The following is an 18,555-nucleotide window of genomic DNA, read 5'->3' as shown; positions in this document are numbered from 1 at the left end:
CCCACCCACCCACCATGAGTCATCAACATGACTTCATGAGCAAATCTACAGGGGGGAAAAAAGAATTCCAACCTGAACAGTCACTAAAATTTCTTATAAACTGGCCACCAGGAAGAAAAGTGAGCCCAACCTTATTCCGATAAAGCTAAAGATTGACTGGGTAAAATGCACAGAGAGCAAAGCTGTGGGATCTAACATGCAAAGCAATCTGGTTCTGAACGTTACCTTTTTATAGTTTTGCATTGAAATCATTCTAGCAATAATGAATAATACCTGACATAGCCACAGTGGGATTCAAGGAGTGTCTAGCTTTTCAGAATTTTTGAATTATAGTATAATTTTGGATAAAATAGTTTTTGGATGAGGGTTTCTTTCAGATAAAACTGATGGTGATTCCTTCCTAAAATCACATTTTCCATCTCTGCTTTGAGCTTAGGTCCTGCAGCTTATATTTGTTTATCATGACCTGAATTTTGAAAGGGGCCCATGGGAAGTGAGCTTTCAGTTCTCACTGAAGGCAAATCTAAATTCAAGCAAAATTCTGCCCTGCCATGCAGTCATGAGAGATGTCCTGCACTGCTCTTCCAGGGACTGGCAGCTGCAAAGTGCAAAGTACAGAGACATCCAGCAGCCACAAACAGCTGGAAACAAAAAGAGCAGCAGCAAGAGCAGAGAACAGCATTATATCCCCATAGAAATAGGTTTTAAAATTGTATCACACCAAACATCCCTAGTATTTTAACTGCAGTCCCAGATGGTAGGGTTGTGGTTGCGTTTTCCTTTACCTGGATAACAGCTTTCTTGTCAGCCTTTGGCAAGTTCTTTGCTTGGCGTTCTGCCTCTTCCCACTCTCTCATGACCTAACGAACAAAACAAGGAGCATGACTTTCGTATTTTCCTCTCGTCTCAGGGCTTAGCAACAGCCAAGCACTGCAGCTCCCACAGTCATATTTTTATATTCCTATCCTCCTTTTATCTCTATAAAAAAAAGCTGTTACAACATTTAACAAAGGTAGGATCCTGTTATTAAATAAAACAAAGACATACTGTGTCTGCACATCGTGCCAAGCTCTCACAAGTCCTCTATGAAGCAACACAGGCATTAACCAGCCCTCAAGTGAAGGTTATGGGTGAACACACCAACGCCTTTTCATCTCAGACAGAAATGAACCTGCTTCCATCTGTTGTACATCCTTGGTCAAAATGAGTGCATTTCAACTCACTCTAATTGACACTTTTTTTGAAACACAAAAATTTTAGATTTATTTGGACTATATCGCTGGCTTTTGAGTAGGGCAGATCAAGAATTGCATGCAGTTTGTGCTAGTCTGTCCAGAAATAGGTGTCCAACACTTCAATAACTGAATATATTTATATCTCAAGTACAACACTGACAGAAAAATGATGTAGGAGAACCTTCCGTACCATTCTTTCAGCAATATGAGAGGCCACCTCCTCTTGTAACACTGGGCAGTATTTCAGTAGTCAGGAAATGAGTTACTCTTAACTTGCTGTCCATGACACGCAAAACTTTCTCATGGTTGTACTTAGGGACTTTACTCATTTCATACCTAGATCGCAATTTCCTCAGATTTTATGCAGGAAGAACTGCTTTCACCAAACGTAGTACACACAAGTAAGTGACTTATTTGCAGGATTAGCCCAACATCAGAAGATGACAGAAGAAAGCTAGAAGCAATTACTCAAAATGTGTGTTTCCTTTCCTTCTTTTCTCACAAAAACCCCACACTTTCATACCATTTAATAGAAATAGTCAAATATACCCTTCCTAAAGGAGATTTTTTTTAAAAGCTTAGAGTCTGCATGTATGATGTGAAATTTTACCAAGACCAGTACCAAAGGCAGGAGAAATTAGACCTGCTGTGTCTTGTGTCTGCAAGCTGAGCCCTCACCACTCATCTCCCATCTCAAGGTACCCAGTTTCCCCACATGCTGGACATTACTAATCAGGCTCTGTCCTGGTTCAGCTAGGATAGGGTTAAGTTTCCCCAGCAGTGGGGAGGGAGCTCTAGCCGGGTTATTCAATAGGATGCTGATGTCAGGTCATGGTGCCCAAGCGTGGGAAGAGCAGGGACAGCTGTTGTTGGTCGTTGCTCCCCTTCGCTGCTGTATCCTTGTGGTATATCTCTGTATATCTATTGTCCTCTTCATTGTTATTATTGTTATTGTTTGGACTATTATTTGTTACATTGTTGTATTAAATTTTCCCTTATCCCAACCCCGGGGTCTGTATCTCACTCCCTGACCAGTCAGGTCCGAGGGTGGGGGAGGGACAACGGCAACGTGGTCTCAGGTCCTGGCAGGGACCACAGGCTCCTTGATGGACAGACTGGAGAGTACCTGTTTGAGCCTGTGTCTTTGAAAAACCCCACCCAAACCTGGGCTCAAAGGAGACTTCTATAAATCCCAGTCCTTGAAATGTAACCCCCTCTCAGTCCTATACAGGGCTGCAGACCCTAATGATTAACCAGCATGCAGATGCATGCACTCAAGATTGACTCAACATACAGGATTTTGTCAAGTTTTCATCTTCCTTTTGACTCAAAACCTGGGAATGTATTTCAAGACAGCAATAATTCAGTAAAACCTGATCAACTGACTACCAGTGAAATTATTTACCTGCAAGAGATTCTGGCCTCAGTAACAGCCCAAGAGAGTGGAGACATATATTTTGGGGAGCTAATGTGATGCTGAAAACTTTAAAGTGGGAAATTGCTTCTGGACTTCAGCAGGGGCATGGTTAGACAGCAACTGTAAGCACAAAGACCTGAAATCAAGTATTCAGAAATAACAGACTTAACCTTACCCCACTCTTTTAATGGGTACTGCAAGCTGAAATTTATGTCCTGAGAATTGTACTACAACCTACATAAACTGTCAGCTTAGGAGTACCTCTTCAATTTACTTAATCTTCTCATCAGACAAATACACACTGACGTGCAAATCACAGCCAAGCTCTAAGGAGGTAGAAACCCAAAATATACAAGGAGACATGAAAATTCATTTGCAAGGGGTTGTAGTAAGCAGCTGAGGACAGAGAATATGCACGATGTACAGAGCACTGAAGTTACAGGTCACCCACCACCAGTTACTGTCCCAGTACTTTGGCACAGAAGATTTTCCTGTTTCTCTGACAAAGCAGGACTAGAGGACATGAACTGACAGCACAATTTAGAGCACTGTGACTTGTTATGAAAAAAACTTTCTAACGCTCAGAGAGCTGCTGTGTATTAAGTGCACATTAGGTATTCATCTCTTAATCGTATGCTTAGGCCACGTAACTGTGGTGGTCGAAAAAACTTAATTCGTGCATACAGACAGCACCCTTCTACAAACCTGACATGTCAGTGGTGTCAGGATGTGAATGTTACAGAAGACCCAGAAATTGCAGCATTAATTCAAGTCATGAACTACAATGATGTGTTCAAATTTGAGCACTGGCCTAGGTTACAAAGTTTATGATTTTCTTCTCCCTCCTCTCACGTCTTCAAATCACATCTCTGACATCTGCCTAATACTGTTTTTACTCTGAATAAGCAGTTGATGGGTTTTCAGAACAGTTCCCTTGCCATCTTTATCCCTCAAACTAACGCTCTGATAATCCATATGATGAAAACAAGTATCGTGGGTAATGTGATAAGGAGACCTTTGGCTAGACCAGGTCTCTCTGCCTATTTTATTTCTTTAAACATTTTAAGGCATGGAAGGCAGGACGATAAACTGACAGCTTACACAGCTAGTTGGGAGGGATGTAAATTACAGGCTTCAGAGTTCAGCTCTGGTACAACCAGAGTGAACGGCTTATAGAAAAAAAACAGAATGACATAGCTGTTTGCAGAAACAATACTCAATGTAAAGATTGCAGAAGCTGTGCTTCAAGTGCTGATTTTTGCAACTTCGAAGACATGAATGGTTGAAAGCATCTCTGTGTGAAAGCAGCTATGCTAACTAATGGAAGATATCGTTGCCCTACAGCTATCTATGCCTAGCCATGCTACCACCCCCAGAGAAAACTTCTGCTCTTAGTGATTCACCGCAGGTCATCACTTTAGAGAATTAAGAGTGACTAAGAAATATTCCATAGCACACTGTATGAAACCAAAGAGCAAGAAGGGTAAAAAAAAATTCCCCAGATACACACGTGCAGAAAAAGGCTGAACTTGGCCTCTATGCACTTATAAACCTATTCTCCTTCATTGACAGCACAGACCTATCAAAGCCACACAGATTTATGGCTCTTCAAGGCTTGGTGGCTTTGTGCAGGAAGAATGACAACTTCTGGTTGAGATTTAAAAAGCAAGCCATTTCAAAGTCAAATTTCTTCAGAATCCTGGACTTAGTGCCTGGCAGGCTCCTTTTGAAACTGGGCTGTAGGGGAGAGCAACAAGGAAAAAGGAAATATGGAGCATGTCATTCATTATTAAGAGAGATGCTAAATAAAAGAATCTAATTATATTGAAAACAGCAGAATTTACTCTCATTTTTTTAGCGTAGGGCACAGAAGCATATCTGTAAGAGAAGAATTTGACAGACGTTTGGGATACAGCAATCAGACCAGCAAAGGTGCTTGAAGGTTTGTTTAGTCAGAAGGTCAAAGTCATGCCAGTAAGATGCCTACCTTTGTCAAGGGCTTTCGTTCCACACTTGACCCTTTTTCTGGTAGTAACATCATTAAACCCCTCCAAAGAGCCCTGACTGTAACTTAAGTGGATACTGCTACTAATCTGAGAGCCAGTTTTAAGGAAGGAAAGAGCCTTCCCACACACAACAATAGAGATGGTGGGATCCAGGGAATAATGACACCAGTATTATTTAACATCTTTGTGCGGGACACAGACAGTGGATTGAGTGCACCCTCAGCAAGTCTGCCGATGACACCAAGCTGACTGATGTGGTTGACACACTGGTGGGAAGGGATGCCATCCAGAGGGACCTGGACAGCCTTGACAGGTGGGCCTGTGCAAACATCTTGAAGTTCAACAAAGCCAAGTGCAAGGCCCTGCACATGGGTTGGGGCAATGTCAAACATCTATACAGGCTGGGCAATGAGTGAATTGAGAACAGCCCTGTGAAGAAGGACCTGGGGGTATTAGTGGCTGGAAAACTGACTATGAGCCAGCCATGTGTGCTCACAGTCCAGAAAGCCAACTGTATCCTGGGCCGCACCAAGAGAAGTGTGGCCAGCAGGTCGAGGGAGGGGATTCTCCCCCTCTACTCTGCTCCCGTGAGACCCCACCTGCAGTGCTGTGCCCAGCTCTGGGGCACCCAACATAAGAAGGAGTTGCTCAAGCAGGTCCAGAGGAGGCCACGAAGATGACTGCGGGCTGGAGCACCTCCCTTGTGAGCAAAGGCTGAGGGAGTTTGGTGTTGTTCAGCCTGGAGAAGGTTCCAGGGACACCTTATAGCAGCCTTCCAGGACTTAAAGGGGGCTACAGGAAAGGAGAGGAGGGACTCTATCAGGGAGTGTAATGATAGGATGAGGGGTAATGGTTTTAAACTGACAGAGATTTACAGTAGATCTGAGGAAGAAATTCTTTACTGTGAGAGCGGTGATGGACTGCAACAGGTTGCCCAGAGAAGCTGTGGCTGCCCCCTCCCTGGCAGTGTTCAAGGCCAGGTTGGATGGAGCTTTGAGCAACCTGGTCTAGTGGAAGGTATCCCTGACCATGGCAGGGTGGCTGGAACTAGATAATCTTTAGAGTCCCTTCCAACCCAAACTATTCTATGATTCTGTGGTGTCACTGACACTAAAAATCAGCTGAAGACCTCTCTAGGATGTTGGAACTAGTGGTATGCAATGATCCAAAAAAAAATCTTGAACATAAAGCCAGCCCTGTTCATGCTGGTAAAGGACAGCAGTCCAGATGCTTGCTTTGGAAATGAACTCTCAAGAAGCAAGACTATTCTAGAAGACAAGGTATCATTACGTTCCTGTCATAAGTATTGTACATGCTTTGATTCCTAAAATATTGTAAACAGCCAGAGGAAGAGTAAATCTAAGACGTGAGGATGTCACAACATGTTTGAGGAGAGAAATGTATAAATATACTGCTCCCTGGAGTAAGGTTCAGTATCTGGTTCCACCAGACTATTTAGTAGTAACTAAGTGAGGGACCTGTACAGGAGTTAACAAGCTGGAAAGAGAAGGTGGCAAAGAGGAATTGTACCAAAACATGAAACAAGAACCATGCTATCCTGCAATCAGTCAGCATAATCTTTCCCTGTTATACGTCAGAGAACAGCAAACATTTAAAGGTTATACATGCATTGCTGAACGGCTATCCTGTTTGCATGGGAACGTAGCTTTGCTCTTATGTGGAGCTGCATTAGTCATTCTTGGGAAAAGCTTAAACTTGTATGTTAATATAATTCTCTTTACAGTACTACCTAGGAAAGTTTATAAGCCTTGTTGCTCCAGGTGTGGTGCAAGATGTAAAGGCACAGACCAACTTTCATAGTCTGTAGTCTAAGGGGATGGACGCTTAAGAGCAGATGGGATTAAAGTAGTCTAAACCAGAGGTACATCAAGTCATTTTACAAAGAGCAGAGACCCCTAGTAAGAGAATCTTTTAGGAGTTGTGAACTATGAACCAACACAACCACCACCAAAAGCTAGGTCTCTGCCTGTGTGAATATCTTTATGCAAGTGAAAGAGAAACCATGAGTTGTCAGAATTTTATGGTAAACAAAGGGAAATCTCAGAAAGAGAATATACAGCGTATGTGCATTTGCCCTTATAACATGTTTTGATTAAAATATTTAATTTCAATTTTTTAAATTATAAACTTACCTACTCCTTAGATGATTACATTTTATAGGTGAACTAGAATGCAGCTGTTTTTTACTAGTTAATTGGCTGTTGCAAAGTAAAGTGTGCATCAAACCAAATACTGTTTTAAAACTAGTTGCTTCATTAAATATCTATATTTTGTGAACAAACCTATTTATATCAGCTTATGACATTTATCAATACTAAAGAACGACTTGATCATTTTCCTAAAAACACTGTTCATTTCCTCTCTTTTTAAATACAACAACAAAAAAAGGGCACTTTGGCTTTATAAGCCCCCATTTCTCAGCTTTGAAAGAACTGGACTTTGAGTTAAAAAAATAATGTTCAGTGCAGCTGGAGGACTTAGATAGTGACTCTCACTTGCTATTTTTTTTTAAAAAAAGAGAAACACATTGACAGGAAAAGCTTACAAAGTTGAATTATTCAGCATTGTTTTTAACATAACAGTTTTAAATTAGTTTTTAGTTAAGTATATATTAAGAACGTACCTGATTTTAATGAAAATGTAAAATGCAATTTTAAAATAAATTCCCAGAAAAAGAGACCAATGTTACAGGACACAGACATATCACAGTTCACATGAGGAAACACAGACTGGTAAACTAACTGGCTTTTCTACTTCTCCATAGGATCTTATATTTGTTAAACATTTGAAATGTTAACTGGGAGAGGGTAGTTCAATACTGTACAAAACATTACTCATAGAAGGGAAAACTAATTTTTAAAAACTTAGGTCTCTGCTTCAAAGCTCTACAGGGGTTCTGTGCACTTCAAGACATAAGTACTTCAAGCCATGACTTCATAAGCAGCTTAATCAAATTAAAGATCAAAGATCTGTCTTTCCTGATGCACCTATCGTGTTGCTGTTTCCCAGGTCTGATTTAGCTTGCTGAACTGACCCGAGCTGGTGATCTTACTTTTCTTTGGAAGAGTGACCTTGCAGTGAGACGAGGGAGCTGACCTGCGTCACCCCGCAGCTGTACGCTCATTAGCGCTGACAGAGAGGATGGCTGGGAGCGTGCTAACGAGGGCAGAGCAGGCGGCAGCGCCAGCACGATCTTCAGTCAAACCCTTGCACCGCAGCCTTCATTTATGAAGCTGCCCCAAACACGCACGGTAAAACGTGTGGTGAATTTACCCAGAGGTTTTCTGATGCCACAGTTCAGTGCTTTTCCCAGTTCATTTTGTTGGCGTCAAGCACTGACATTGTACGGTCTCTCTGTATGACCTTTTCTGGGTGTCTGTACATTCGGTTAGCTCTTTTCCACAAACCATCAGCTTTGTAGAAAATAGGAAATACACAGTTCACCTAAATACTGCCCTTAATTACTCATCTTAACCTTTACATATTGGAATTTTGGAGTCAAATCTGAGAATCTGAGGATTGTTCCAGGGAAATCTGCCTTTCGCACCTTTGTCTTCTGGACACCCACCCCTACAGTGTTTTTTAAAAAAAGGCTATTTCAAGGGGAGGTAAGAAGAGGGTAATGACTGCATTAATCTGCCAAACCTCCACATGCAGGATCTCTCTTCTCTGTCAGGCAGGCTGCATGCACAACATTTTTTTATCCTCCCAACTCGCCACATGTCCTTCCCAAACGGTAGTCACACAGAAGTCTGTTACAAAGAGGACTGGGATGCAGGAGCCCATCACGCAGGTGCCTTGAGAGCCATTGCCCATCTCCCTCCTGACTCACCCCATGACTTCAGGCCTGCTCCAAGCCAGGTGCTGCACACACCCACATTCCGCAGCGCCTCAGCCACTGGTTGTTTTAATGAAGTCGTTCAATCTTCCAGAGGAAAGGGAATTAAAACACTTTAAAAAAAGCATTAAATTGGGACTATTTTACCTATTTAAGAAGGAGATAGCTTGTTTGGGCTACAATGCTTCTGAAGCAGAGGCAGAGGAGAAGCATGTATCTTCCTATCTATTAAGTGTCATATTCATGGCATATGGCTCATACCGACTGGGTGACTGCTTCAGGTAAGATGCCCTACTCTGTTAGGAAAGTGCCAGGTGTGACTACAGTAACAGCAGATGGGGACTTATTCCTAGAGTTTATTTTCAGGTCTACTCAAACATTTTAGCACAGACCTGAAGGTTAATGTATCAGTAATACACCGAAACACTGAAAATGCAACAGGGGAATAAAGTTACAATGAAAAATTATAGTAAAATAGCTACACAGATATATGCAGTGTATCTGAGTCATACTACATTCATTTTTGTGGTTGTTCCATTCTAAAAAATATGCACCACGGGCTTTCCTTTAAACTTCTTATATTTTTTTCTTTGTTGTTATTAGAGCAGAACTGTGACAATTTTTTATTGGCACTGCTATTATAAACTCTTATTTCTCAGAGAGTGGATAGCTCATCTCTTAGTGTTCAATAGGATTAAACAGCATACAGTTTCAGGCTACACAAATCTTTTTGGTTAAAGCAAAAAAAGGACTGATTCAGTTGGATTTTGCTTCAGTTCAAAAGCATTAATGTTTCCTCTTTTCTTTGGCTTTAGATGCATTTCATGTTACCTTGAGGCTCAAGACCATTAGATGAACATATGCAAGCTTATGTTACCCCAGGGCATGGTCATGTATGCCTGCACACAGAGAATGAAGCTAATCACAGGCAATCTACCTCAGCTGCTACAAAGAAAGGATGACTAATACAGTGGTCAAGTTCTTTACTTAGAAATAAGAACAATCTCACAACCCAAATATTCTTCCACAAAGATGAGAGAAATTTTTAACAGACTTTTTTCCTTTCTATCAGCACAAGTAACTGATCACTGCTGTGACCCAACCACAAATGTATGTCCCAGACAGCTGAATTCTTAAATGGAATCAAAAAGGCAGCAAATGGTGTATTTACAAAATTTCCATTAGGTAGGACAGCTGGCTGAAGCCTTGAGAAATAAGAAAATTAAAGAGTCCAAGCATATGATGTGACAGACAAAACACCCTCCCATGTTTAGAAATAAAGAAACCTCCCCTCACCTGAGACATCCTTTCACGATGTTTAGCTTCAAGTCTCTCCTTGGCTTTCTGGAAATGGGCATGTTCATTCTCATCCCCAGGTGTCTCCAAGTATTTGTCAACAGCATCAGGAGTGCTAGCGGCTGTGGTAGGGACTGAGGTGAAATTTTCAGGGTAGGAAGAGGGAAGGGAGGGGGAAGAAAGGCAGAATTTCTAGGTAAAATTTAATTGGACCAAGCAATAAACATCTGTTCTAATTTCCATCAGAATGAAGTAATTCATTTAACCTCAGAGAATGATATAAAAATGTCATTTAGGCAGACATAGGAGACACACAGCAAATATACAAGGATATAAATATACAAGGCTTTCCCTCCCACACCATTTTGTAATCCAGGAGAAATCTTCAATTTGAACAAAACCATGTTATTCAAAGAGGTTAGAAACTGCTCCCAAAGGAAAAATTCCAATTAAAAAAAAAAAAGCTTGGTAATGACTAAAATACATAAACCAGCAGAAAACCCTTTGCAAAGTTACATGTTTTGTGTATCAGTTTATTTTTGAAAGGTAAACTCACACGAGTGCCAATGCAAATGTTTTAAAGCATCTCTTGACCCCACACATACCCTAACAAGATACGTCAAATCCTTCCCTTACTGACAGTTTGGCTTCATAGGTATTTACTTTATTTGTAACAACTTTGATTGAGAAAAGCCCTCATGGATGCAGGAAATAATCAGCAAGCATGCACTGCCAGCCATTCCTGTTGGATATTAGGCAATACCTATCATATTGGTAGCAGAAGATTTGCATTTGGGGTAATTCAAGCAGAGTGACCAACAGTTCCTTTGCTACTCAGTAACATCCAACAACCTCTAAATTAACTACAGTAACGTTTCTGTGACTGAGACATAACATCAATTTAAAAAGTTCTCCAATGATGATCAACTATTTCATTTCAACTATATTGTCCCGAAACATTTTATTATATAATTAGTTTCATTTCTCTGGTCACATTTAGTTCAACAATGGCAGTTAGTTTAAAAATTCTAACAAACAATTCAAGACCGTACACATATTTGTACAAGCCTTTTTTTTTTTTTTTTTTTTAAATGAGTTTGACTACATGTACTTTAGCTAACTTCACTTACAGAGGTAACACATTTAGTAAATAGACTAATACAGGTAGGGAAAATACTAGGACTCTCCCACCCCCCAAACATTTCTCAATGTCTTCAACAGAAGCAAAGTTTAATCTGAAGATCAGGCTGAGTAATAACAACCAATATTTATTTATGACTACTTCCCCCAAATAAGTTGAAAAATAAACAAATCTATGTTAAATTATTAAAAAAAATTGCAACATGTTAGTCCCAATGAAACAACATCTTCAAATTTCAAGAAAAACTTAAACCAAAATCCACTTTTCCTCCAATTTTACCTTAGATGTATAACCCCAAAAGCAAAACAAACAAAAACCCCAAAATGAACAGACAGCCTTTAAAGATCTCTCTATGCATTCTCTACAATAGGTATGGGTGTTTTTCGATTCTGTTGGTGTAAGTTGCACAACGAATTTTGTAAGTTACTCACTGGATCAAAGGAAAGACCTTGCTCGTCTCAAAATAAACAAAGAAAACACATCTAAAAGCAACAAGAAAAGAATGAATTGAGAAGTCATAGGCAGTAAAAATTATCACTCCTCCCACCATTTTTTACATTTTTTTCATAAATATTTAGTCACGTTTACACTTTGTAAAATTGTAAACTTTGTTACTTAAGTACTGTAACAAACAGGAACAAAGAAGCTTCCTGACAAGTCATAAAAATGACAGAAATGGAATGCAACTCTTAGTATTTTTAGTGGTTACTCCCACAACTTCAGACAACTTAAAGTCTCTGATACTGTTATAAAAGGATAAAAATGTTCCTTCTTTTTAAACCCTTAATAAGTAACAACCCGTCTTCAGCAACAATGCGGTTTGTTCTGAGGTGCAGTGCTGCCTGCTGTAACTGCTACAGTCAGTGTAAGCAAATTCCAAAACCAAATCACCCAAAGCTTGGACTGAGTGAAAATATTATTGTAATGCTCAGAAGCATTTCTAAATATCTTTGCCTTTCAATCTTTCAAGCACCAAATTAATTTAACCTTTCCTGAAGCTGCAGGTGAGTACAGTACATTTTAATTTCATTTAGAAAATGAAAAGAAAATTTTATTTCAAAGCAGGAAGAAATTTGAGTGTCAGACTAAGCAAAGGCTATCCCTTCCAGACTCCCTTTCATGACGGGTTTACCAAACACCCCCAGGCAAGAGCAGTAAATACTCTTCTGCAATGTTTAACTGACCTTGCCGGATTTTCCCTCCATGACTCTAATTTCCCACTCCTCCCCCACCCCCTCAACTTGCATAAGATTTAATGTTCACAATACGGTTCACAATGAGTTCCCCGGTTTAATCAGGTTCCATGTGAAGAGGATTCCCCTCTGCCTCCACCCTCCTCTCGCTGCCTTTGCAGGACACAGAAGTTCAGCATGGGAAGATCAAACAGGAGAGAGCTCTAGCGCATTCGTCATCCTTATACATCTTTTATAGAATTTACTTTTTTTTAAACTGAATTTAAGTCTGTACAAATGTGAATGGAAAGAAGTGACAATCTAAATAACTGTCCAATAAATTATGTAAATTTAACCTTTAATTTATTGAACAGGAAAAAAGGTCACCAGGATTTGCGCTGAGATCAGTTAAGCCACCTGTACATTCGAGGTCTGATTTTCAAAAGCTCCAGTCACACACGTGTGGCCTTTACAGCCTAGATTTTCGTACAATACGCTTACTTCCCCCCAGAACGCCTGACGGTGTGTTTCTGAACAGGTGTGAGTAGCGGGTGCTGAGAACTGAAAAACCTGATTCTAGTGGCTGCCTGGTACAGAGGATGTCAGGGTACCAAGCCCCCTCCAAAAGCTGCACAAACCCAAATCAAACAGCAACTAGGCATTAAATGCCACAGACCTGGATGCCCGAGACAGCCAGGCTGTGCGCCCAGGAGCATGGGAAAGGGGCGGGCAGTACCCTGATACGCAACTGCAACCTGCTCTTTCAAGCTAATCCTAAAGAAGGTAACGATAATGAAAAGCAAAACCGTGTATGAGGAGAAAGCTACTACCCCTGACCTCATGCAAAAGACAAAAAGGCTGGTGTAATGCCACACATCCACCATGCACTCCCAAATAGAAAGCGGGCTTGGGAACAGGCATGTGAGCTGATGGAAGCTTGGAGGACCTGTCTCCTGGTAAGAAGCTCAGAGCCATTGACCAGGGAGTGGACTACTAATTTCATTTAGAAATCTCCACTGAGAGAAGATTGCTGACAACAGCTTTATTGGAAGAGAAGCAACCAAGGTGTGATGGTTGGAAGCCAAAGCTAGGCAGAAATAAGTCTGGAAATCCAGATCAGAAATAAGCCACTCACTTTCAGTAGCATGTGCAATTAAGTATTTGAACAACTTATGCAGAAATATGCTGATTTGCCCAAAAGCATCCTTGAAAACATCCTGCTTCAGCATCTCCTTCCGAAGCCTGGCCATGAACAGACATGAGAGCAAGGGGTAAAACAGGTGTTTTCTCCCTCCCTGCTTGCTGCTGCCACCGGTCCATGCTCAGCACACGTCAGACTAGGCCAAGCTTGAGCAAAGCCAGCCACAAGGACTCAGCCTGCCTACTGCTCCTGCAATGTTTATTTGGCTGCTGATGGCTGCAGAGACCAACCCACCTACTGACACTAACCCCATGTCACTCTGCAGACAGACACTGTTTGAAGTCTGAAGTGAAAAAACTGGGATAATTTTCATTAAAACGAAGTTCAGCACGTATGTTTAGGAAAATATAAAAGGTGAGATTAAATGGTCATATACATTTTTGTTTTCTTTTATAACTGTGATTCAGAAGCAGTCTTTTCATGAGTGGTTAGCTACTCAGGTAATTTGAAATCAGAAGTATTTCTGACAAGAAGTAGCTAGTCTACTTAAAACCAAATAACCTTATTAGATTTTGCTCCCTGTATTTACAAAGCCTGCCAATGACTATATGGTAATTTCTCCATCCAGTATTAAAAAAATCATAATTATCAATAGTAAAAAGAATTACAAAAATACTGAGCCTTCTTTCTTCTGCATAAAGCACAAACATTTTAAAATTGCTTCAGGGCTCTTGGCACAAAAACTATCCTTGCACTCTAACACATTTGGGAACTTTGTTTCTAGAGAAGTATTGCATGTTTTCTCAGAGTAAATTGGAAACATTTGGTCAGACATCAGTTACATATAAGAATTCCTTAAAAATCTGCAACCTCATCTTATTTTTTGACCACATCTGCTCTTAGAAGGTTTTGTTTTCTATGCACTGCTTGTTTTATAAGGTAACTCATTCTAGTACTGCATGAAGACAGATCAAAAAGTGTGTGTTGACAGGTGTGGAAGAAATGTAGTATCAGATGACATTTTCTTCACACTTGCACTCATTTTACCTGTCAATTCCCAAATAGATTTTTTAAAATTATTTTTAATTAGACTTTAAAATCCTAACCTTCCTAGAGACACAGGTGCTGGGGGGGGGGGAGCAAGAAAAATGCAACAGTATGCCCCAGATCCTGTTTTACCATTTTGCATAAAAATAAATAATCCACATCAGCCTCTTCAGTGAAAGAAAAAACAGTTGCTCACCAACTTCACATGAAGTGGAAGGATTAGTAGATGCCCCTTTTCTGAAGGCCATTGGCTGTTGCATATGAGATGGGAAACCATTTGAAATGAAAGCATTACCCAACTACAATTTATCTACTACTTGGTAGATGCATTCATTGCCTCTGAATTCCACATAAGCAACCACCTCATTAATGAAGGATTAAGACCAAAGCTTTCAGTTGTTGACTAAGATCACAACTAATTATAGAACTTCTGACAATCACAAGTGCATATGGAATGTCTTTAGTAGGAAGGGTTTCTATTTTGCTATTGCTGCCTTGGGAAATGAGCTGTATTTACAAGATGGTATCCCCATTCTTTTGTGAATAAGCTACTCCACTTACATCAGGGTGGCAAAACCAATGAACAGAATCTAAACAACAGGGAAGAAAAATGATTACTCTTCTATTGCAAAACAGATAAATTACTGACGGAACAATACAAGACAAATGAAGGCTGGGAAAGGTTTATCTAAGACTGTAGCAAATAAGCATTATTTTAAATGTAAGGAAAAGGATGTACCAGGATAATTTTTTACATAGAAGTTTAATATAATTTAATTACTTGGAAAGAAATGTGTGCCAAACTGATCTGCCTTCTAGTAGAGACCAATACTGAGGCACAGAACAATAAATGTATTTACACACTGTATATAAATTATAATCTACTGCATTATGCAGACAACTGTTTTCATTGGAAAAACAGGACCAGCAGGCAAAGTAACATTCCTTTTCACTTTTTATTACTTTTTCCTCATACACACTTTCACCAAGGCCACTTTCTGAACTCTAAAACTAAAGGGGAGGGCACAGTTCCTTCCACAGTCAAGGAGGGAGTCCTTGTGAGAATGAAAGCCAGAAATGACCCCAGTTCTAGTATTTTGTGGCAAGTTGCTGCTACTGCTTATTTGTTTTTAAGGTTTTGGGGGGCAAACATACAGCACTGCTGTGCTCCAAGGGTTGGCATCACCCCTGGACTGGCATGAATTCTGGGAGCTAATCTTTTTGCCTTGTGGCTCATCAGCATATCTCCCTGCCTGAAAGCCAACTGCAGAGCAGTAAACCGTGCCAATCATGATCACAGACTGGTGCTCCTGTCCTTCAGGCCACCCAACTCCAGTTGCACACTTGTTAATTTTCAGCAAAGCAGTTCAATAATGCAAGCTCATTAAGTTATTCATTGATGTTAAGGCTTATGCATCTCAACTACACAGTTATCACCCAGCCTGATGACATAAATAAAACCCAGCTGAATGGTGATCTTGCACATTTTCTTTATTCTCATGTTTTGACAATTATCTTTAAGACACCCAAAAGTCTTTGAAAGTAAAGTGTTCTTCATAAAAACAGGAATTCTGACTATAGTGGTAGAAACTCAGAAAGTACAAAACATGGATAAACAGAAATATATTCTTCTGTCAGGGAAAAAAAAAAAAAAGCACATTGGTACTGAATTAAGAAAAAAAATGCCCTGTAATAGTAGTGGTTGTATGGGATCACATCTGAAGCTGTAAAAAAATCACTAGTTCTGAGACCTGACTCTTCCACCTTCAATTTCAAGCTGCCTCTTAGCTTCCAAAATGTTGTTAAATTAGATGAATGCTCCTAAAGTGGATTGGAAAGCACATTGTTTAAAAATGTCTACTGGTTTAACTGAAAGAGATTCTAGGCACAGGTTATATGAAGAGACTTAACCCATGAAAGAGAACCCAGTGTTCCAGAGGGATGCTTTTCCCTTTCTCAATAGTTGGGTTATCTCATTATTCTTATTACCCATCAAGGCTAAACTACTTTGTCCTAGAAGACTGCATATAGTTTCTGTAATATTTCACAACTTGCATTAGTATTCAAGAAATAATTACAGGTCAATGTAGCAACCTTGGCCTGAAAATATAATTAAGTGTACTGAGATGGAGAAACCACATGTTTAAAAGTTACATTTCTTTTTGAACTTTACTTTGCAAGGACTGATCCTATGTTCCTTCAATATGTTATAATTTAAATAGATGACATAGCATCAAAACAGTAGGCAGCTTGAAAGACAGTTTAATCCCGTGAAGTCTCTCATGGAGACTTTTTGAGATAAAGAAAAAACATACCATACTCATATTACTCCTCATCTACTGCCTTAACCAATTGATATTTCCCACCTAAACTAGCTTTAAGTTAAAGTCTTAAACTAGCTTTAAGTTAAGTAAAGTTTAAGTTAAAATCCTTCTGTGTAAGAACTTCAGGATACATTTCCTATCCATGCACAGCTAGAACTTGGCAATCATGCTTTCGTTGCATCTCCATAAATGCAACTTCCTTTTCATCAGCCCCGACAAATGCCATTTTGCCTTGCTCATACCCGTTTGACACTCATCTTGGCCATTATTTGCTCAGATCACCCCCCTCGGAGTTCTTTGATTCATTTTGTGCTTGGGAGAAGGTTCCAAAAGCAAAATTTCTTCAAACATCTTTGCAATACTCTGCTTCAAGGTCATTCTGATTTGTCACCATGAATTTAAATATTTATGAAGAAAAAAAGCCCATTAAATTCTTCACCTGTAACATCAAATAAGACTGCTGTGAACAAATACAAGATAGAAGTATTCTCCTGAACATGCCGTCTGTCAAGGCTGTAAATAAGAGTTAAAGTTCCACAGTCCAGGCATGGACACATGGACAAAGCTTGCAAGCTCTGCTGCTTTTATAGACAGAGGCCTGCCAACCCCCCTCTAAAGCTCATGAGTAGTGAAAGGGCAGTATCACTCAGTAGAGATGAACATACTCTAGATGTGACCTTTTTTAGTCTTTGAGCCTTCTACTTGAACTCAAGCTCAAGCAGCCTGTAGTTGTACAGATAAAATGAGCAATCACCCAGTAAATAAAACAAAGGATTAAAACGTACCACCTAACTAAAAATTCAGCAAATCATTCTGCTTACAGGAATGCACTGCAGTTCTTTAATGCCTTAGACATGCTCTGGAAGTTGGCATGGAGGTTTAGCTGTCAAAACATTTTACTTGCTGCTAACTAGGGAGATGTCAAGATCCCAAACAAGCAACAAATGAATAAAGGACATCACTGACAACAGGAGTATCACTTATAAGCTGCTGCTGCTGCTGCAAGATACAGATTGTTATTCACAGTACCTCTGAAGAGAAACTAAACTGGACACTGCAAAATGCTAGAGGTCATGAATTCTCCCCTCAAGAGCATGAACTGGAAATACATTAAGACCTATCTCATCAGTTACCAGGGACAGATGAATACTAATCTGTAGGCAAGCTGAAGTTAGCCTATATGAAAAACAGTAAGAGTAGATCCCCCGTATTAGTCTTACTGTCTTGTGCACAATATTTTAATCTATATTTAAGAGGCTGTGAAATTCCATGTATATTATGAATGAGTAGAGTTTAGTGTGCTTCTTTTCCTATCTTCCATTTAAAATGGAAATAAAGTATCTGTCACTTAAAAATCACAAGATTTAGCAACTTTGCAAGTTTACATCTAGTCTAGAGAAAAAATACTATTCTACCTAAATTCACAAAAAAATCCATGATTGCTCTCTAAAATAATAAAAAAATAAAACAATGTGTGTTAACACTTGTACTAGGTTTCATGGTTTATGCAAGTAAAGAGGCAACTGACAATACTGAATCCTCTTGGTTTCCTCTGTTGCTAGCAGTAGAAATTCAGTACAAAGTTAAAATCCCTTATTTTTGTAAAAGGTCATTTTAATGATATGTCAAAGCTTTCAAAAACTGACTGTGCCACTGAAGTACAGTTCAGTCCCACTTTAGATGCAGAACAAATGAAAGCATGATAGCACAAATTACACTCCGCTCTGAACACACCACGCCATGGCTGCAGGAGCTGCTGGGACAGATGTCTCCTATGCAACAGCTGACGAAGTCGATTGAAGAGAACAAATATTCCCAGCTTTGATGCTACTTGTGTCCCCAAGTTAAGACTTGAAAGTTAACATAACTTCAAAACACTGCTTATTAAAAAAAAAAAAAAAAAAATTAAGAGAAACC

The 18,555-nt window shown here is 39.8% G+C and overlaps 1 protein-coding gene across 5 annotated transcripts in view; it reads right to left on the bottom strand.

Moving 5' to 3' along the window:
* Window positions 1-18,555, bottom strand: part of APP (amyloid beta precursor protein) — a 177,119-nt gene that overhangs the window by 63,155 nt on the left and 95,409 nt on the right. For all 5 annotated transcript variants that reach the window (XM_026867753.1, XM_026867769.1, XM_026867761.1 and 2 more), the window contains 2 exons: window positions 9,814-9,947; window positions 786-860 (listed from right to left, as the gene is read on the bottom strand). In XM_026867753.1, coding sequence (XP_026723554.1) covers window positions 786-860; window positions 9,814-9,947 — 209 coding nt within the window. The remainder of the gene's footprint in view (window positions 1-785; window positions 861-9,813; window positions 9,948-18,555) is intronic.

This window comes from Athene cunicularia (assembly GCF_003259725.1).
Source record: "Athene cunicularia isolate RWA chromosome 1 unlocalized genomic scaffold, athCun1 chr1_part1, whole genome shotgun sequence".
Classification (NCBI taxonomy): Eukaryota; Metazoa; Chordata; class Aves; order Strigiformes; family Strigidae; genus Athene; species Athene cunicularia.
The sequence above is the reverse complement of the archived record's forward strand: the minus strand, read 5'-3'. Positions and strand labels throughout refer to the sequence as shown.